Here is an 18,375-nt window from a genome sequence, read left to right on the forward strand (position 1 = left end):
CCTGATCTTTTATTTATCAGGTAAGCGAGACCCGGGCTCACTCTTCCCTTTATTCTGTTGTATTCAATTATGAACATCAGCTCTGGAACTCACCCACTGGAATAATTTGCTGTTTATTCATGTTTCAGTAAAAATCCCAAACAACTGTGAAATGAGGGTGTCTCATACTGTGCCCTTGTCTGAATTTTAAAAAAGCTGGCTGACACATTGAGGTGTTTCTCTAAAAATAAAAGCATTACTGTCACCTTCAGACTAGAATGCCTGTTAATAGGATTTTGACACAATGAGCGCTTTGCAGAAATTTTAAACCACTCTCTTCTGATTAATAGTCCCTTCCTCAAGCCTCCTTCAGTTTCACATAATTGCCGGCCTTTGGAGCATGCATCTATAATTTCATACACTTTCATCTCCCACCTATTAACTGAAGCGGAGCGGGCCAGCCGCAACATGGATAAGGTTGCAACACTGGTTTAATTACCATCAAGCTATTTTCTGTTGTGTTCACGGCTGCCCTAACGGGTCATGGAATTACAGTAGGCAGCACACTTAAGTGCACACTGACCATAAATCGAGTGGCGAGGTTTAATTAGACACAAAGAAAAGGAGATTGACTGTGATAAAAGTTAATTTTCTCACACCACAGGGTCATTCAAAAGGCCACATTAGAAGAATTAAAGTCAACATCAATGCCATAAACATTTGCAAAGCCTCACGTGTCAAGTCCTCAAAACAGGATGTTGCAAAGAGGGCACATGAAAAAGAAAGCAAAAGTTTGGGTAATATCACCCACTCACAAATTTCATTTTAGCTCTGCATTCCAGTTTCTTTGTTGCCCGCTGCATAATGCATGTGGATGGGTCTGTTTCATTCGCCTGATACATCAAAACCTTTCTATGCTTGCATCTTTTTTTCATGAAACACATTTTGTGGTGACCATTAATATTTATCAAAGATTAGGACAGGGAATACAGACAAGTTTGGTTTCATTTCACATCTAGATTTCATTACTTTTATGCAATAAAAGGGAACTGAAGGAGGGTTTTTCTTAACTCTTGAAACACCATGGTGGAGATGGCTTATTTCTGTCAACAATAACTGGATGGTATTTAAGAAATAGTCACTTTATGCTTCAGTTTGTGCGAAGCACAAGTAATTTGACCACATTGGAACCCTACAGAGCAGGGCCGTCAAAGATTGATAAGAATGGAGGAGAGTTTCTGGTGATTCAACCTAAAAATTATATTTTTACTTTTAGCAGATGATGTGTTTCTGTTGGTTTCTTCAGCTGGTAACATCCAGCAGGAATTGGATCAAAGAAGGAGCCAGGCTGGAAGGCTTTCCAGTCAGTGTTTCTTCCAACCCTCACCTTTGAGCTCTGGGTAGTGACCAAAAGAATGCAATAACAGCTACAAGCTGTTGAAATGAGTTTCCTCAGTAGGATGTCTAGGCTCAGCCTCAGAGACAGAGTGAGAAGTTCAGACACTGTTTTGTATGAAATGAGTCAGTTGAGGTGGTTGGGGATCCCATATCCCTGTGGAGGTCCTCCAGGCACCTCCAAATGGGAGGAGACCTCCGGCAGACCCAGAACTCACTGGAGGGATTACGTATCCCATCTGGGTCTCCTGGCTGAACTGGAAAATGTCACAAGGGAGAGGAATGGACAGGTTGACTTGCATAGACTACTGCTACTGTAACCTGGCCCAAGAGAAAATGCATGGTTGGATTTACTGCTTGGTTTTAAGCGTTAAAGGTGATTGGTCGCATTTTTGATCCCATGATTAAAATTTGATATTTTGCATTTCAAAACACACAATTGAAAGTTAATGTTTACAGTGAAATGTAATTCTTCCCAATGTGCTTATTTGTGAATTAAATGCAGTCAACCAGATGTATTTTATTATGCTGACTTTCAGAATGATTGTTTGAAAGAATGCTGCAACCAGTGTGGTCTAAAACAATACCTTAGAGCAAGGAGACAGCTTAAATCAGCTTATTCTGTCAAATACAACGTTTAACAAGTTTTAATGCCATAAAAATTATTTCATTTGATTTGTTTTGTTTGCATTTTTAATCTAGTTATTTATTTTTGTTTAGGTGTTTGATTTTTAATACTTAATGTTAGGTAGGGACTATTTTGCTGGTGCTTCTTGTCCAGGATGTCCTTTTCAGCTGATGCACATGGTTTTTGAGAAGCACAAATAGCAAGGAGAGACAATTCTCAAGATTTTTGGAAGTTAACAAAGGTTTTTCTTTTCTATGATTTTCGTAAGATGTGTTTGGACTCATTCCCTCTTGGTTATGTTCAGCCAGCGAGGATTCATTTCATGTTTATTTCTGATTGTTGCACATGTTTTATATCCAATTTGTATAACATGAATGCATGCTCATTTGTAATGCAGTGTACTGATATTTAAACTGTTGGACAGTGGATTACACTACGATGATGAGCTGAAACAAATAAACCCATCAGTTACAGAATAACCTTGGTGTGGTATTTTTCCTGGAAGGACTGACATATGTTATACATTTAGAAATATGTTGGAGTGCATGTACAAAATGACTCACCAATGTCCAATGATCCCTGATTCATGTGACAGCGTTTATACTTTTCAGGAGTTAACGATAAAATAATAGATAAAAAAAAAATCTGTGTGGTACCACAAAGTGCAAGAAACTTCTCATTTGTCCTCTGTGTTGTCTCTGAGATTTTAGTGAAACGAAACATTCAAAAGTCAAGTGCTGTTACATAATCAAGATCAGTTGACCTCACACAAGCCCTTGTCAGCTGACCCCCAGCTGATTCCCTCTTAGCTGGCTATCTTACTTTAACCGCTCTAGCCTGGCTATGCTTTGCAGCTCCTTCTGTAAGCTGCTTGTTTGCAACTCTCCTCCACCTCAGCTCCTCCTTCATTCTATATGTGACTTAATCAATGTCATTCTGTAATCAATGTCATTCTGTTGTTACTGATGCCTGCTCTGCTCTGGGTCTATTGCTACTTCTCTCACTGACTCAGGCTTTCCTTTTCCACATTGGCTTGTGGAAGGACAGGGGGATCCCAGAACAGCCACACTACCAAATATAAATAACAGAAATAAGAGCATATTAATTACTACTAAGAGAGAGAAATATTTAAACCTGGAAATCAGGTGTCTTTCTTGACAGTGGTCCTGACTGAACTCACTTTATGACTTATTTTGAGCTATTTTAGTCTGGTATGGCCCTCCAGCAAACCAGCATAGCTTAAAACTGCAAAAAAGGAACATCTGTATTGTTTATATGTCACATGCATGTTGCACACCTGTGTACGCTTGTGCAATTATACCATAGCAAGCACACCTAATCGTAACTTTTGATAATGCAAAAGAATGTTTAGTCTCCCAGTTTTGATGATAATTCTCTTGAAGATACTATACTACTTGATAGTATATGCAGTGTGAAACAATTTGGCTCACTGGCAGTGAAAATAAAGCTGACGTGGCACTCTTGGTAAAATAATTGCCCTTCCCAGGTTTTGGGACTAATATTTTGGAGTTGTACTCCTTTGCTTTTTCCCTCCCAGCTCTTTTATCCCCTGTAGCTTTCAATGGCAATTACCTAGGAGCTACTTATCATCTAAAAACTCGCTCTCAGCTCTCATCAACAATATGCTCATGTTTGTTCAGGAGAAAAAAAAAAACCTGAATGAGAAAGATCCATGCGCCTCAGCATGATAAAAGCAAACATCGCACTCCACTGCTCTGTCATCTCCTACAGTGCATCCCTTCGTCCACTGACACAACAGACTGGCAGCGCTGTCGTGTTTGCATTTCCTCTGACAGCAAACAATCTGGACTAGAAAGCAGGTAGTTTGAAGTCTGACAAAGAAGAAAGTCTCCTCGGGGCAAATACGAGGTAGAAAGCTGCAGTTTGCATGTTTGTCTCGGTGCTATAAATGTTCCGAGCAGCACGCAGACATTCATCGAGCTCGTAGGTCTGCCAATCCTGTTCACAGAGCTCACAGCTGTGCAGGGTAATGAGGGAGGGGGAGACAGAGGGGGGGCATCCAGGCCAGTGGGGAGCAGCTTGTTAGCATAGTCCTCTGCCAGAGAGGGTGTTGTCGACTTTCTGTTGCTATTTAATTGGCTGATTCTGTCAGCGTGTTTGTGTCTATAGGACAAGATGTCAGTGACTTTCAGGAAGCTCTGCAGACAACACACTGCCATCCTCAAATTAACAATGTGGGCATGAATAACTCTGCTGCCAACTTTAGTCATATTTTACCCATTTTTATCTCTGACATATTCTGACTGTTAGATGTCAAGGTTTCCTGTAAGATCTTTCTTTCCGATAATTATATGAAAAGTATACATAAGGATCTGCTTTACCTGTCTCGTATATTGCAGGTGTCAAACTGGAGCTCGTTATAACTTCCCAGCAGCCCTTGCTGTACATGACTGAGATTCAGCGACTGGCCGTTGATGAAAATGAGCCGCATGCATCCCTGGAAGGCCGGAGTCAGGCGCTGACAGGCCATGGAGGGACATCCTGGATGGAGATGACATGAGATACAACCTTTTTAAAAGAGCACGGTGAGCTTCCAGGAAATATTCAGTTACATAGTGAAAGAGAGAGAATAAAAGGCTGCGTTTTCATGGTTTGGAGTGGGGTTGTAGGAGGCACCTATCAAAAGAGTGGATATTATTTACAGAGGAAGTAAAGTACTCATATTCTTTTTTCAAGTAGAATGAATACTTGTCCAAAAAAATACCTTTGGTTGAGTTACTGATAAAGCTGCTCTACTGAAGTGAAAGGGTAAAATACAGTTGTTTAAATGGACACAGTAGAACTGGCATGATAGTAGAATCTAATAACCAAAGCAGATGGATTTGCCCATTTCCATGTTCCTCACTGGCGAATCCATCTTGCAAAGCTCCCATCTGAACTGTTTGGGCCCGGTTAGAAAGTGACAGGTCTAATCTGTGACGTGGGGCAGTACTTTCGGGTGCAGCGGAGTGGTGACATAAGTAAGCAGCAACAAAAGGCCAGTGCAATCATGGTGGAGGACATTAGTGTGGATGCTGCTAAAGCGCCAGTTTTATCAGAACTTGACGACACTTCTTCGTTAAAAGAACAAGAACAGCATTAAGTTATTTTCTTTTCAAAAACGACAAAAGTCATGTACTTACATGTCTACATTGCCAGGGTTCATGTAATGCAGTTCTGTATTGTGTTTACTATTTCAGGAGCGGCAAAAACAACTCACTGCTGTTCTTTGTTCTTCTTCTAACAAAGAAATGTCGTCAAGTTCTGATAAAACTGGCGCTTTAGCAGCATCCACGCTAATCTCTTCCTCCATAACTGCACCAGCTCTTGCTGCTGCTTGTTAACGTCACGACTCTGCTGTGCCTGAAAGTACTGCCCCTCATTGCTGATTGGTCCTGACGCTATCTAACCGGCCCAAACAGTTCAGATGGGAGCTTCGCAAGATGGATTCGCCAGTGAAAAACAAGGAAACGGGCATATCCATCTGCTTTGCAAGGTTAACTTGCATGAAGATTATGAAAATTACCCCCCCCCCCCTTTTTTTCTTTACATGAAAAACAAAGGAGTTTTATGCAATCAAACTGACATTTAAATCGTTAAATCTCCCACCCCCACTTCCAAAAGAAAAAAAATGAAAAAAAAAAAAAACTTATTATCCATTATCAGGTCTAATGTTGATTTTAAAAATGAATGCAGAAAAGTGTGGAAAAATACTCAAAAATACAATTCAAAAAAATCAAAGTTGCAGCTCATCATTTGCACATAACCCCTAAGAAATCCAATTTGCCTGATGCTGATAAAAATTATATCCTTTTTAAGGTGTTTTACATGAAAAACATCTAGTTTTATGCATTTGAACTGGCATTCAATGGGTTAAATGACTAATAACGAATCAACATTGAGTATCTATAGGTTTTGCAGGCTTTTTTCAGGAAAGAATTTGGGTTGTAGCATGTGTGCATGCACTTAAATATGATATCTCTGTTAATTTTGAAAAACCACAATGCAATACTATTACTGCAAAGACAAAAAGTACTGTGATATCAAGAGAAGTATTTGGAGCTAAATCTGATCTTTCCACAGTAATGATGAACATGTCGTCCTGTCGTGGTGGTCAAGTCACTTCCAACTACCAAGGAGAAATAAAAGCATTTCTCTGGCTTTGAAAACTTTTGGAATTGAGTGAGGTATTCATCTGAAATACAGAACATTGGTTTGGACATTCTTAAATTATTTAGATGTTTCAGAATGTAAATTCAGCATATTGCCCCTTTAACAAACAAACAAATACAAACCCAAATGTGGCCAAGGACATGTGTCTAAAAATAAATCGTTATGAATCCTTTTATCCACCTGAAAAGTCCTTACTTAAAATGATTTCCCCAGTGCAGCAATTAAACATAACTTGACAAGTTTCTTGGAATGAGATGCAGTGTCTTATTTTAAGAAACTCAATCACTGAAATCTGCATTTTGCTCTGGCACACAGTTTTACTGATAACAAATTCAAGCCTTATTTTTGGCTAGTAATATCTCAAAATGACACGTCTGTTTGGTCTTGTCAAATTAATGTGGATAATATTAATTGTTACCAGATGTTTCTTACAAGAATTAAAGAAATACAATTGGTACTAAGGCTGTCAAAGTATTTCCAAATGTTTATAATTTAACATTCTTTGAGGAATATAATATCAGATCTATGCTCAGCAGTCTTTTGAGTACCACAGGTATGAAAGGAAATAGATATTCAGCCATCCTTTCAACCCAAAGCTGCTATGGACAGTGTGTCATAGACATACAGCAGAAGAGGCAGTCAACAATAACAACTGGTAATTAGTGATCTTTTTTCTTTGCTCTAATATGTAGGTCTAAAATCAGGAATGTCTAAATTAACCAGTTTTGGGTGTCCAGGTGGTCATTTTCTGTTGCCTTGGTATTGAAACAGGTGAAGAGGCTATACACATCGCATCACAGTCAGTAGATTATATCTTGAAATATGGAAATAAGGCATGTAAATACTGTTAAACAATCAGTAAATAACATCTTTTCTCCCTGTATCACTGCTATATTTTTTCAAAAGGACACTGGCACTTGCCCATATTTGATTGCCCATTATACACTCTCTCTCTCTCTATCTCCTCTTGCAGCATGATTCAGTTGAAATTAGGAATGGGCGCTACTACGGTAAGACCACATACTGTGTCTTGCAAAAATAGCCACGTTATTGCTTTCATTACCGTCATTATGATGGTACGGCATAAAAAGCGCACATTATTGATAAATGCCTTGAGAGTATGGGTCCATTCCCTCCAGCAGCACCACTGTCTGAGTGTGAAAATGCTTTAAAAGAGATGACATAACTCCTGTTAAAGATGTCAGGCCAATTTGGCAAACAACAAATGTGCACATACACACTGGCACATAGAAACTCATGCACCATGGCCTGGCACAGCGCTAGCACAAGCAGTATGACCGTTGGTTGTGATCCACAACAACGTAAGTTTAAAAGTACTTTAATTCATCTTACTGAGTGTAGATCAGAGATCAAAATTATGAAGTTTATCAATAACCACACAAGCTGCATCCTGCAGCAGTAGCAATGCCAGGCACAATAAAATCCACTGAAGGGTTTTCAAAAATGTTCGAACTAATTTTTTCAGCTTAAATGTTAAATAGATTAATTTAATTGGTGCTAAGTGGTTATCTTACGCATAAAAGTATTTTTTAACATTTAGGACAGAGCAAGGTATTGTTGCACTACGCAGAAATAATATTTAAGGCCAATCTTTATCTGTTAAAAGCACACTGAACAGTGCCTAACATTCTCAGATGCTATGTGATAAAAGTTGGTTATTATTTCTCATATAAGCTCTGGGAGGAGGGGAGGGAAGAGAGAGAAAAAGAGCACACGTCTGTACGGAGGAAAAATAAAGAAACGTCATTTGCACCTTTGTCCTAAAGTAACTGTTTATTTCTATGAGACAATGTTAACCTGTTAATCACTTCCAGCACTCCTGTAAACGTCGCCGTATAAATGTGGTTTTTGAGCTGAAGCATTTTGATCAAGAATTAAAGAAAATGCCTGTAGAGGCATGTGCTCTGCTTGTGCGTGCACTCCAACAATTTTTGAAACTTGGCAGTAATACCATAAACCCCTGTAAAATCTAGGGAGGGTATATGGTATTAAAAACGGATATGCCCAATCCTAGTTGAAATATTTGGGGTTTTTAAGTTAAAACATTGGTACTTTCAGCAGAGGTGGGAGAAAGTCATTGCTTTGCAAGTCTCAAGTAAGTCTCAAGTCTTTAATCCCAAGTCTTGAGTCAAGTCTCAAGTAAAGATGTGCAAGTACAAGTCAATTCTCAAGTAAAGACAAGTCGAGTCAAGTCCAAAGTCATAGGCTTGAAATTTTCGAGTCCTTACAAGTCATAAGCACTGTTTACCAAATAAAATGCCATTTTAACAATGTAACAATCAATTAAATTTGACAAATCCAATGAATGCAGTTTGAATTGTTTTATTTTTTTAAATAAAATAAGACAAGTGTGACAGAACTTATTCACACAGGAAAGAGTGCTGACATAGCATTCAGGATATAATCAGTGCTAAGCTGTGCAACAACAAATGAACTTCTGAAGACATTGTACAGTCATTTCAACTTATCTAATGTGAGTGTGTGTGTGTCTGTGTGGTGAGTGTGTCTTTTGTATAGGTGTGAGAGTGGATATATTGGGTTTGTGTGTGTTTGTAAGTGAACATGTTTGACTGGTCAGCATTAGGTTTAAGGTGTTATAACCAGTTCTTAACCTCAAGTTATGTGTTATGTGTTAAGTTATAAGACCTCAAGTTATGTGAACACAATGACTGCCTCCTAGTGAATAAACAAAAAAAAAAAAGAACTGATGAATCATGGGTGTCTGTTTGGGTATTTATATTTCATATTTGGACATTTACTGTAGTTCTGTGACTCTGTTAACTTAAAGTTATGCTTTCTATTTTTTTCCTCTCATTATTATTGCTTTTAGCTAAAGGGGGAGGGTCCACATACTGGTCTTTGCCCTGGGCCTCCAAATGGCTTAAACCAGCCCTGCCTCACACCTGTAGCTCCCCCTCACAAATCGTTCTGTCCTGCCAGTTTGTTGCTTTCATTTTTCTGTTTCTGCCCTTTTGACAGTATTTATTATTAGTACGTTTAAGATCAAATAAAACACCCACGTTTGGACAAGTTTTACTCAATTTTACATTATTTCAAAATGTGATCCGTGTGTGCTTGGCTTGTGCTTGATGATGATGAGCAACGTAAAAGTCATCATTAAATACGAGTATGGGAGAGCACTGGCAGGGAGTGACTGAAGAAATGTTAAAACGAGGGCATTAGAAGCTTCAATTTGAACACAAGACAGCACCTCTATGAATTAACTTCTTTTACGCATGTTCCTCCATCCAGCGTGCATCCAATGGTAATAATACACAAATTTTCATTTGAATTTGAAAGTTAAAGTCTGTCTTCTTTGTGTGGACTTATATTTATAGAGGATTTTGGAAGTATTTTTTAAAGTAAGCCTCAAAAGAGCCGCAACTGGTCACTAAAGAGCCACATGCGGCTCGAGGGCCGCGGGTTGAGTATCACTGCGTTAGTTTGAATGGGGGCATATTTTAATCAACACACTCACTGAAAATCTCAAGTATTTTCAAGACATCCGAATAAAGTCCGAGTCAAGTCCCGAGTCACTGATGTCAAAGTCCAAGTCGAGTTGAAAGTCTTTGATGATATTGTCGAGTCCAAAGTCATCAAAATTGTGACTCGAGTCTGACTTGACTCCAAGTCGCGTGACTCGAGTCCACACCTCTGACTTTCAGTGCTATCGGACATCAGATTGATAGATAGTGCATCGTTTACAGCACTTGGTATCAAACAAGTATCAGCATTTTCACCTTACGACCTCCATCACTGATCACATGTCACATATATCAATGTCCATGATCCACTTTGTCTTTCTGAATGTCTTTCATGTCCAAATGTTCCTGATTTAAGTGGGCCTAGTCCTGTTTTTGTCCCTCATAGAGCAGACAGACATGTTTTAAATCAATTTACGACTTTGTCTGAGCAGGCATGTGGAATGTTGAAAGTAATGCCTGTGCACACTTTACATATCTTTGAGCTTTACTAATATTTGATCAAAATTCAAATACTGGTTTCTGTGACAAATCCTAGTAGCTGATGTAAAATGTAAAAAAAGACAGTTTCTTAATCATAAATATCAGACATGTTTCCCAGCAGAGCTTTTATGTATTACAACATAGAAACAATCTTGTTTGTGATGGTCTGGTTTGTTTTTGTGGGTCTTAAAGATTCATCAGTCAGAGGGATCATTCCAGTCTGTTTCGTATTCAGCCAAACGTTGCACACAAGAGCTTCAGACATTTTTACACCACAGCCATATGAGAATCTCCCTACCTCCGATGTAGACGTTTCCTCTTGTTCCCAGCTGTTCCCACAGCTCGATTGTCGATGAAGGCTCTCCATCCACGGTCACACTGATCTGCAGACTCTTCATGCTGAGGTTCACCGAGTGCCACAGCCCATCGTTCACTCTGTGACCTGCAGAAATAAATGTTTCTCATGAAGACTTCCTTGTAGCACAGAGGGAGATAAGGGTTGTGTTGTAGACCTGAGGGCAGCAGTCAAAGTTTTCAGAGTTATATCATCAAAAATGTTTATGTTAACTCAAACAAAAGCCACTCATAAATATGTAGGCTTGTTATTCATGTCACCAATGTTTGGGATTATAGATGCACTTTTTGTGCACTCTTAATTTAGTGATAGCTGTAAACACTGTCGTCAAATCCCCAGATTTTCTTTCAGTGGCGTCCCTTCCCACAGTTGTTTTCACATCGCTGACACACGAGACAGCCTAAAGCTTCAAGCAAAAATCTCTCCCTCCTCCGCTCTTTTACTTGTCAACTAAACTCTGACTGCACGCTACATTATTTAGAGCAAACTAATGTGTAAATAAGAGGGAATGTCAGCTTTTTATTCGTCTAAAACAAATAATGTGAGTGCTTACGGCCTGTGGTGTAATGAAACCACAAAATGCAGACTGTATTTATAACCTCTCTGCATTTTAAAAGGCACTGTTGCAGAAAAAGAATTGTTAAACAGTTAAAGAAAAAAATATGGTTTAAAATATTTAAAACAGACTTCACCTCAGAAGATGCAACATATATGAGTGAATAATCCAGTTATATGCAGTCTAAGTTTTAAAAAAATGGTGCTGTTTAACAAAGTTAAACATAGTTGAAAAATCTGAACTTTACAACTGGATGACACAATAATTTCAAGATTTGACTGATTTAAGAGCATTTGAAATTTGCCAGCATTATTAGCAAAGTAGTTTTGTCTACATATAGACTGTGCAGTTACACAGAGGAGCAAAAATTTGATGTTTCATGCGTCCTTGAATGCAGTGGTAGCAGTCTGATATCTCATGTTAAATTTAAATATAAGCTGTTTGCACTCAAAGTGATCTACGTGGGACAGCAGCTCTCCTTCCATTAACTCCCTCTTTGTATGACATTATGAGGCCTTGCTGTGCCTGTTAAATAAAACTTCCTCCAAACCCTTTCATTTATCAAACTCATGATTACAGTTAGACAAAGGTAATATGAATTCATCACTTCACCACAGACTGAATCTCAAGTCATAAAAAACACACAAGAACTATGAACATAAACTATGTCAGTGGTTCTGGGGGTTGGGACCCTTCCCTCCACCTCCCCCTCAGGGAGTGGCGAGATACCTCTACACTCACTGGCCACTTTATTAGGTACACCTGCTCAAATGCTTGTTAAATAAATAGGTAATCAGCCAATCACATGGCAGCTACTTAATGCATTTAGGCATGCAGATGTGGCCAAGACGGCTTGCTGAAGTTCAAACTGAGCATCAGAATGGGGAAGAAAGGGGATTGAAGTGACTTTGAACGTGGCAAGGTAGTTGGTGCCAGACAGGCTGCTCAGAAACTGCTGATCTACTGGGATTATCACCCACGACCATCCCTAGGGTTTACAGGGTTTACAGGAAATAGTCAGAAAAAGGGAAAATACCCAGTGAGCAGCAGTTGTGTCTTGTTGATGTCAGAGGTCCAACAGAATGGGTGGACTGGTTCCAGATGATAGAAAGGCAACAGTACCCACTCATTACAACCGTGCAGAATACTATCTCTGAACACACAACACATCAAACTTTAAAGCAGATGGGCTACAGCAGCAGAGGACCACACTGAGTGCCACTCCTGTGAGCTAAGAACATGAAATTGAGGCTACAATTCACACTGGCTCATTAAGATTAGACAATAGAAGATTGTAAAATGTTGCCTGGTCCAATAAGCTTCAGTTTCAGCTGTGACATTCAAACAGTAGGGTCAGAATTTGGTGGTGGTGTAATGATGCTGGGGATATTTTCTTGGCACACTTTGGGCCCCTTAGTACCAATTGAGCATGGTTCCAGCAGGATAATGCACCATGTCATAAAGCTTAAATCATCTCAAACTGGTTTCTTGAACATGACAATGAGTTCACTGTATGCCAATGGCCTCCACAGTCAGGGGTCTAAATTCAATAGAGCACCTTTGGGATGTGGTGGAACTGGAGATTCACATCATGGAAGTGCAGCCGACAAATTCGCTGCAACTGTGTGATGCTATCATGTCAATATGGACCAAAATCTCTGAGGAATGTTTTCTACACCTTGTTGAAACTATGCCATGAAGAATGAATGCAGTTCTGAAAGCAAAAAGGGGGTCCAAGCTGGTACTAGCAAGGTGTACCTAATAAAGTGGCCCGTAAGTGTATATGGAAATTGACTGATTAAGCAAAGACTCGAAGCAGAAAAATTCCCCAGGAATTTTTGTAATCAAGTGATTGGAATTACTTGATGAATCATTTCCGCTCTAAATTATTTATTTTCCAACCATAAAAATGCAGACACCTCTTAGCTATTGCATTGCTAAAACTGCTTTTTTTTTCTTCAACTGTGTTCAAATGGTGAATAATATTGTCCAACATCAATCGTAGGCTACTGAAAAGAATAGATTCAAAATGTTATCATTGCAGACTTTGTGAAATCAGAAAATTTTGTACCATTGTCCAAAGAGTCAATATTGTATCACATTGTGATGAAACTAGTGATTTACCACTACCTTTTATCATTTATTTGGTCTTATGTAAGGAACTGGTGTTACAGCCTAACTGGTGTTGGTTTAACTGTTGACACTCCATTACACAGTCACACTTCCCAAGAATGCATCCATGCCTTTGGAGACAATAACATTATTTAGGAAGCATTTGCAGAGTAACAAAGAATGAGAATGAATGAATGATTTTAATGCATCTAAAACTAAGTGTTTGGGTTGAAATTCTCTGTTTATAAAATAAAAATATAGAGGTTAATACTTTGAGCCTAATGTTACATTATGTGACAGTTTTCAGGTTTGAAACTGGGCTGTTGCAAGCTTTCTGCACCACTGTTCAGCCTCCAGATGAAGAGTTAAAAAAGTAATTTAAGCACCTAATATTAGATAAACAATGGTAAGTTTAATGTAAATTGGTATTTTTGGATCAATTTCTACCTTTTGATTAAAATAAATTCACAATAAAAACACTTCCAGCGTATAACATTACTGTAATTTTAACAGTCAATTTTCCTTCCAGGCTCCTGAAGGAAATATTAAACTGGCTGAATAGTCTCACTGTGAATTGTTATCAGAGTGCTAAAGTTCCTTGCCTGTTTAAATAGCTGAAAGCTGATCTTTGCTTTTTAAATGGTCATTTGCTTAACCAAATATTTTGACACCTGGGACTAAAATTTCATCTGAGACTCAGTTTAAACCCACTCATCCTTTAAAATATTCCATTAAATCCCAAAAAGATGAGCAATAAGCCAACTCAGCTCAGCCTACAAACAATTTCTTCTAAATTGACAGCTCATTTCAGAGAGACGTAGCTGTCAAAAGGACAACGCCGCGATGACAGCTGTGAATAGAAATTACTGAGCCACACCTCCACTCTGGCTGCTGGTCGCCGGCTGAATTAGCATCCAGATTGAGCTGTGCAGCGACTCGGGAGCTCAGAGGGGACATGGCGGTCATGCAGAGTGCACAGCAGGACTTATTTCAGTTAGTCTAAAACCTGATCTCTCCGGGCTCTTGGGAAAACTTGAGAATCTGTCTCACAATCCAATGATGCCTTTCGCTCACAGCACAGCCTTTTTTTTTTATCCCCTAAGACTGCGAGTGCCATGGGCGCCTTTTCTCCACTCCATTAACTGTTTCATGGAACAGGCAGTGAAGCCGCCAGGGACTGCAGACCGAGCGTCAGTGAAGGCTTCCCTTCCCCCCATTCTTGGGCTCTTATATATATATCTCATCATCTCCTTCCCATGCTGCTGTTTGCTGAGCTGGAGGGGTCAGAGTGCTATCTCTGCTGCCACAGATCCTATTTTATTTAGTGTGTGTCACGTCAGTGATCTGCTTGACTGTTGCTCAACTCTTGAGAAAACATTCGCCTACTCTTTTTCTGACTGAGACGACACCACAGAGCCTCTCTGCTGCCTGCAGGAGATACACAGTTTCATGTGACTTTACACGTTATTTTTGCACCAAACTGCGGTGGCAGCTGCTTCAAATCTTTGACAACCCAAACTGGCAGAAAATAGAGAGTGAGGTGTGGGAAACAAGACCGTGGAAGTCACTTCCCCGGATACTGGAGAGGGAAGTCCTCCCTGTGTCTTCAAGCCCATCTTACTCAGGCTTTAGTTTGTTTTTTTCTTGTTTTTATCTGTGTTGATTTGATTTTTGTAACTTCAATCTTTTTGGGGTGCTCATTCAAAATGGGGTAAATGGGTAAGCATCAGTGCTTCACGGTGCTCGCTGCTCAGATTATTCCTTGAACACTCTGAGATTTATTCATTAAATTAAAAAAGCTTAACCCATTGTTGTTTGCTGTATGCACGTGTTGAGTGGTCTACCTTGTTTACATGTAGACAAAATCCAAGGCCAACCTTGAAGGGGGGTAAAGGGGAGAGCTTGTTGGGACCAAACTGGGGGCCCATGGAGGTAAGGAAAATCATGGTCCTTTATTAACTCATTGAGTGCCATTGACGTATACGTCATTTAAAAGCCAACGCTTGAGTGCCATTGACGTATATATACGTCAAAGTGTTTTTTGGCAGCTGGCACAAGGGGGCGCTCTCATGCTCCCTGTGAGTAATTTTGGGGCTTCTGGGAGACGTAGTCAGAACACTACAGTCGGAAGAGACGGTAGATCAAAGCCACAGTGGTGGAGACCATGGGGTCAAAGAGCAGAGCGATCGTTACGGAGGTAATCTAAGCTAAAAGTTCTAGAAATAGATGCTGGAAGAAACTTTAAACTTTTGCCTGAGAAATTGCTTACTCACTGAAACCGACACTGAACTTAACGGCATCAAATCCAGGGATCAGCGCTTTCAGTCATCTGCTTATGCCGGCCAAGAGGCTAAAGAATGCCGCGAGGTCTCCCCCGTGCGTCGGAGAAATAAGGCAGCCTCTCGCCAGCTGGATGCAAACAGCGACGACACTTCAGAGACAGACTTTTCAAACCCAGACTCTGAGGAATGGCTGCCGAGTGAGCGGAGCGGATCTTGTTCTCCGTCCCGGAGCGATAGAGATAAGTTAATGTTAGAAACCAAATGATTATTCAGCCAAATTTATCGAATGAAACCATCACTCATGTGTTCCTGCTCCTGTGAATTGAGAATCAGACTTGAGAGAAGAGCAACACCGTCTGTTGGCAGAAAAAGAGGTAAGAACAAAAAAATTCTATATCATAGATTACATATATTATATATATATATATATATATATATATAACATATTATATAGCTATTATATTACTTCTATAATTTACAGGTTGTGCCAGGGGACACACAAGCAGGAGAGGACGTGGGCGCATGGGAAGGTCCTGTGGAGGCCGTCCAGTTCCGGAGTGTGACTGGCATGACAGTGACTGGAAGCATTGTTATTTATTTCACAATAAAATAACATTTGTAATACAATTTTCAGATGTCTTTTAAGGCATTGAAGGCAAAACTATAACATTCAAATCACTGTTTTGCTTGAAAGTCTCTCTTTCACAAAAATGCATTTTTCTCAGCTTTCTAGAAAAAAGTCGTCTTTCATGTGAAACTAACCTCTATTCAACTTCAAATCAGGAATGGAAGAAGGTGAAAACAAACATTTTTTTTCATGATGAAATACAGAGTTTCTTCTTTCATTTGAGCTATTTGGTGTTTTCAGAATCATAGTACAAAATATTCTGTGGGTCTTGAAAGCCAAAAATGCTGGCACAAGCCACTGTCCATCTTATAAAAGGGCTGGCACTCAATGAGTTAAGGCTAAAAAATGACAGATAGATGGAAAAATGATGAAAAGTAGATAAAATATGGTCAAAACTGTTTGAAGGTGGGCAAAAATGGTAAATATTGATGAGAAGCTGCAACAATGGGTGACAGAAAAAAGAAGTAAAAAAATGTAACAAGGAAGTACAGAGGAAAAAGTTGTCAAAAAGTGGTGAAGACATTGCAAAAATGGGTGGCAAAAGTAGTGGAAAGGAGTTAAAAGTAGCAAAAACAAGTCAAAGAGGAAAAAAATGGGCTCAAAAGAGCAAAAAGCGGCAAAAATGGGATAGAAGAGGCAAAAAGGTTAAAAAATGGGTAGGAAAATGTAAAAAGTGGTTAAAAAGTGGCCAAATGGCTGAAAAGTGGCAACAAAGAAATACAGAGGCAAAAAGTAGCCAAAATGGTCAGCTTGAGTAGTGGAAAGGCATTAAAAGGTAGCAAAAAAGAGTTCAAGGTAAAATATGGCTAAATGTGGCAAAACAGCCAGAAACACTGATGAAAAGGGATTAAAAAGTGGCATGAATTGGATGCAGAAGGCCTGGTGGTTTTTTTCATGCCCCTCCTACTTCGGAGGCTGGGGTTCAAGTCCGGCCTGTTGCTACTTTCCTGCATGTCTCTCCCAGCGCTCTCGTGCCTGATTTTGACTCTATCCACTGTCCTGCTCTATGAAAAAATGCAAAAAAGTCCCAAAATATATCTACCAAGAAAAAGTTGCATAAACAAGTAACTAGAATATCAGAACTCACTAAAGGTTGACACCTTGTTCAGCTCCAAACTGTTAGTCAGGATTCTACTGATCCACCACACATGCCTTAATATCATCATTTTATTTAGGGCCCATTCTCTTGGTTTTTTTAGAAACCCAGACACCTCTGTGGGCAGGCCTGGCTAAAATTGTACAAGCCTATTTTAGGGCATGTGAAGCATTTAAGGCTTTTGTTGAACTCCCCCTTCATCCCATAAAAAATAAATTAAAAATATCTAAATAAAAGCCATATTAATAATTCCAACACCAAAAAACACATTCTGTTTGCACTGCAGGGAAAAGTATTTGTGTTTTTGTTTAAAATTAGACCTAAAGTGTTTGTGTGGGTGTTTTCTAGGATGAACAGAGACATCTACAGATCAATATCCTTCCACATTAGTGCTTTTGTGCACTAAACTAAAGTACAGCACTTTATCAAACAGTTCAATTTCTCCCTCAGCTATTCTTTAGTCCTCCTGTCAGACTGAAACAGAAATGGTTTAAAGACAATGAGGCAATGTTTCTAATAAAACTGAAAAGTAAGACCAGAAGGTTACATTTTGAAAAACTTAACTGATTTGCAACAACTCTGGCGAGCCCTGCAGCCACGTTTAATGATTGCACTGAGACACCCCCACTGCACTATACATTTGACTTTGCCACAGGCAATGTGACACGGCTGCACCTTGGGAGGAGAGCGCAGAGGAAGGTGATACTCGATAATTTATGAACTTGACTCACTTTGATTAAAATCCAAACTTTCTTCTTCTTTAGCTGCTCACAGAGCTCAAGGTGCACAAAGAAAAAACAATACTGCAGCTAAAAGACTCCAGTCTAGCAGCATTTAGTCAGCTCAGTCTCTGCTCTTTGTTTATTTGGCTTGTCAGTATACCTTCAAATTACACCTCCAAAGTGATTTAATGGCAGAAAGGGGAGGTGTGATGAGTTTCTGCTGGCTTATTTATTTGATGAGTTTAAGTAGTTTCAACCAGGACTTCAATTATCTGAAAAAGTCTCCTCCTCTCTGAGACAAGTAAAGCAAATGATTAAAACGTAATGGCACAGAACTAAACAAAAAAGACTACATGGCTGTAGGTCCTTTTTAAGGCCAGATCCCGAGTCAGCCAATATCATGGTCTCCAATATCACAAAACCAGTTGAGATTTTAAAAACA

At 39.4% G+C, this 18,375-nt stretch overlaps 1 protein-coding gene across 1 annotated transcript in view; it reads right to left on the bottom strand.

The window, feature by feature from the left end:
• cntnap5a (contactin associated protein family member 5a) overlaps positions 1 to 18,375 on the bottom strand; it is a 253,581-nt gene that overhangs the window by 102,931 nt on the left and 132,275 nt on the right. Inside the window, exons 9-10 of the mRNA XM_041807623.1 lie at positions 10,481 to 10,624; positions 4,366 to 4,525 (exon numbers count right to left, since the gene is read on the bottom strand). Of these exons, the coding sequence (XP_041663557.1) occupies positions 4,366 to 4,525; positions 10,481 to 10,624 (304 nt within the window). The remainder of the gene's footprint in view (positions 1 to 4,365; positions 4,526 to 10,480; positions 10,625 to 18,375) is intronic.

The sequence above is a fragment of the Cheilinus undulatus genome, linkage group 15 (assembly GCF_018320785.1).
Source record: "Cheilinus undulatus linkage group 15, ASM1832078v1, whole genome shotgun sequence".
Classification (NCBI taxonomy): domain Eukaryota; kingdom Metazoa; phylum Chordata; class Actinopteri; order Labriformes; family Labridae; genus Cheilinus; species Cheilinus undulatus.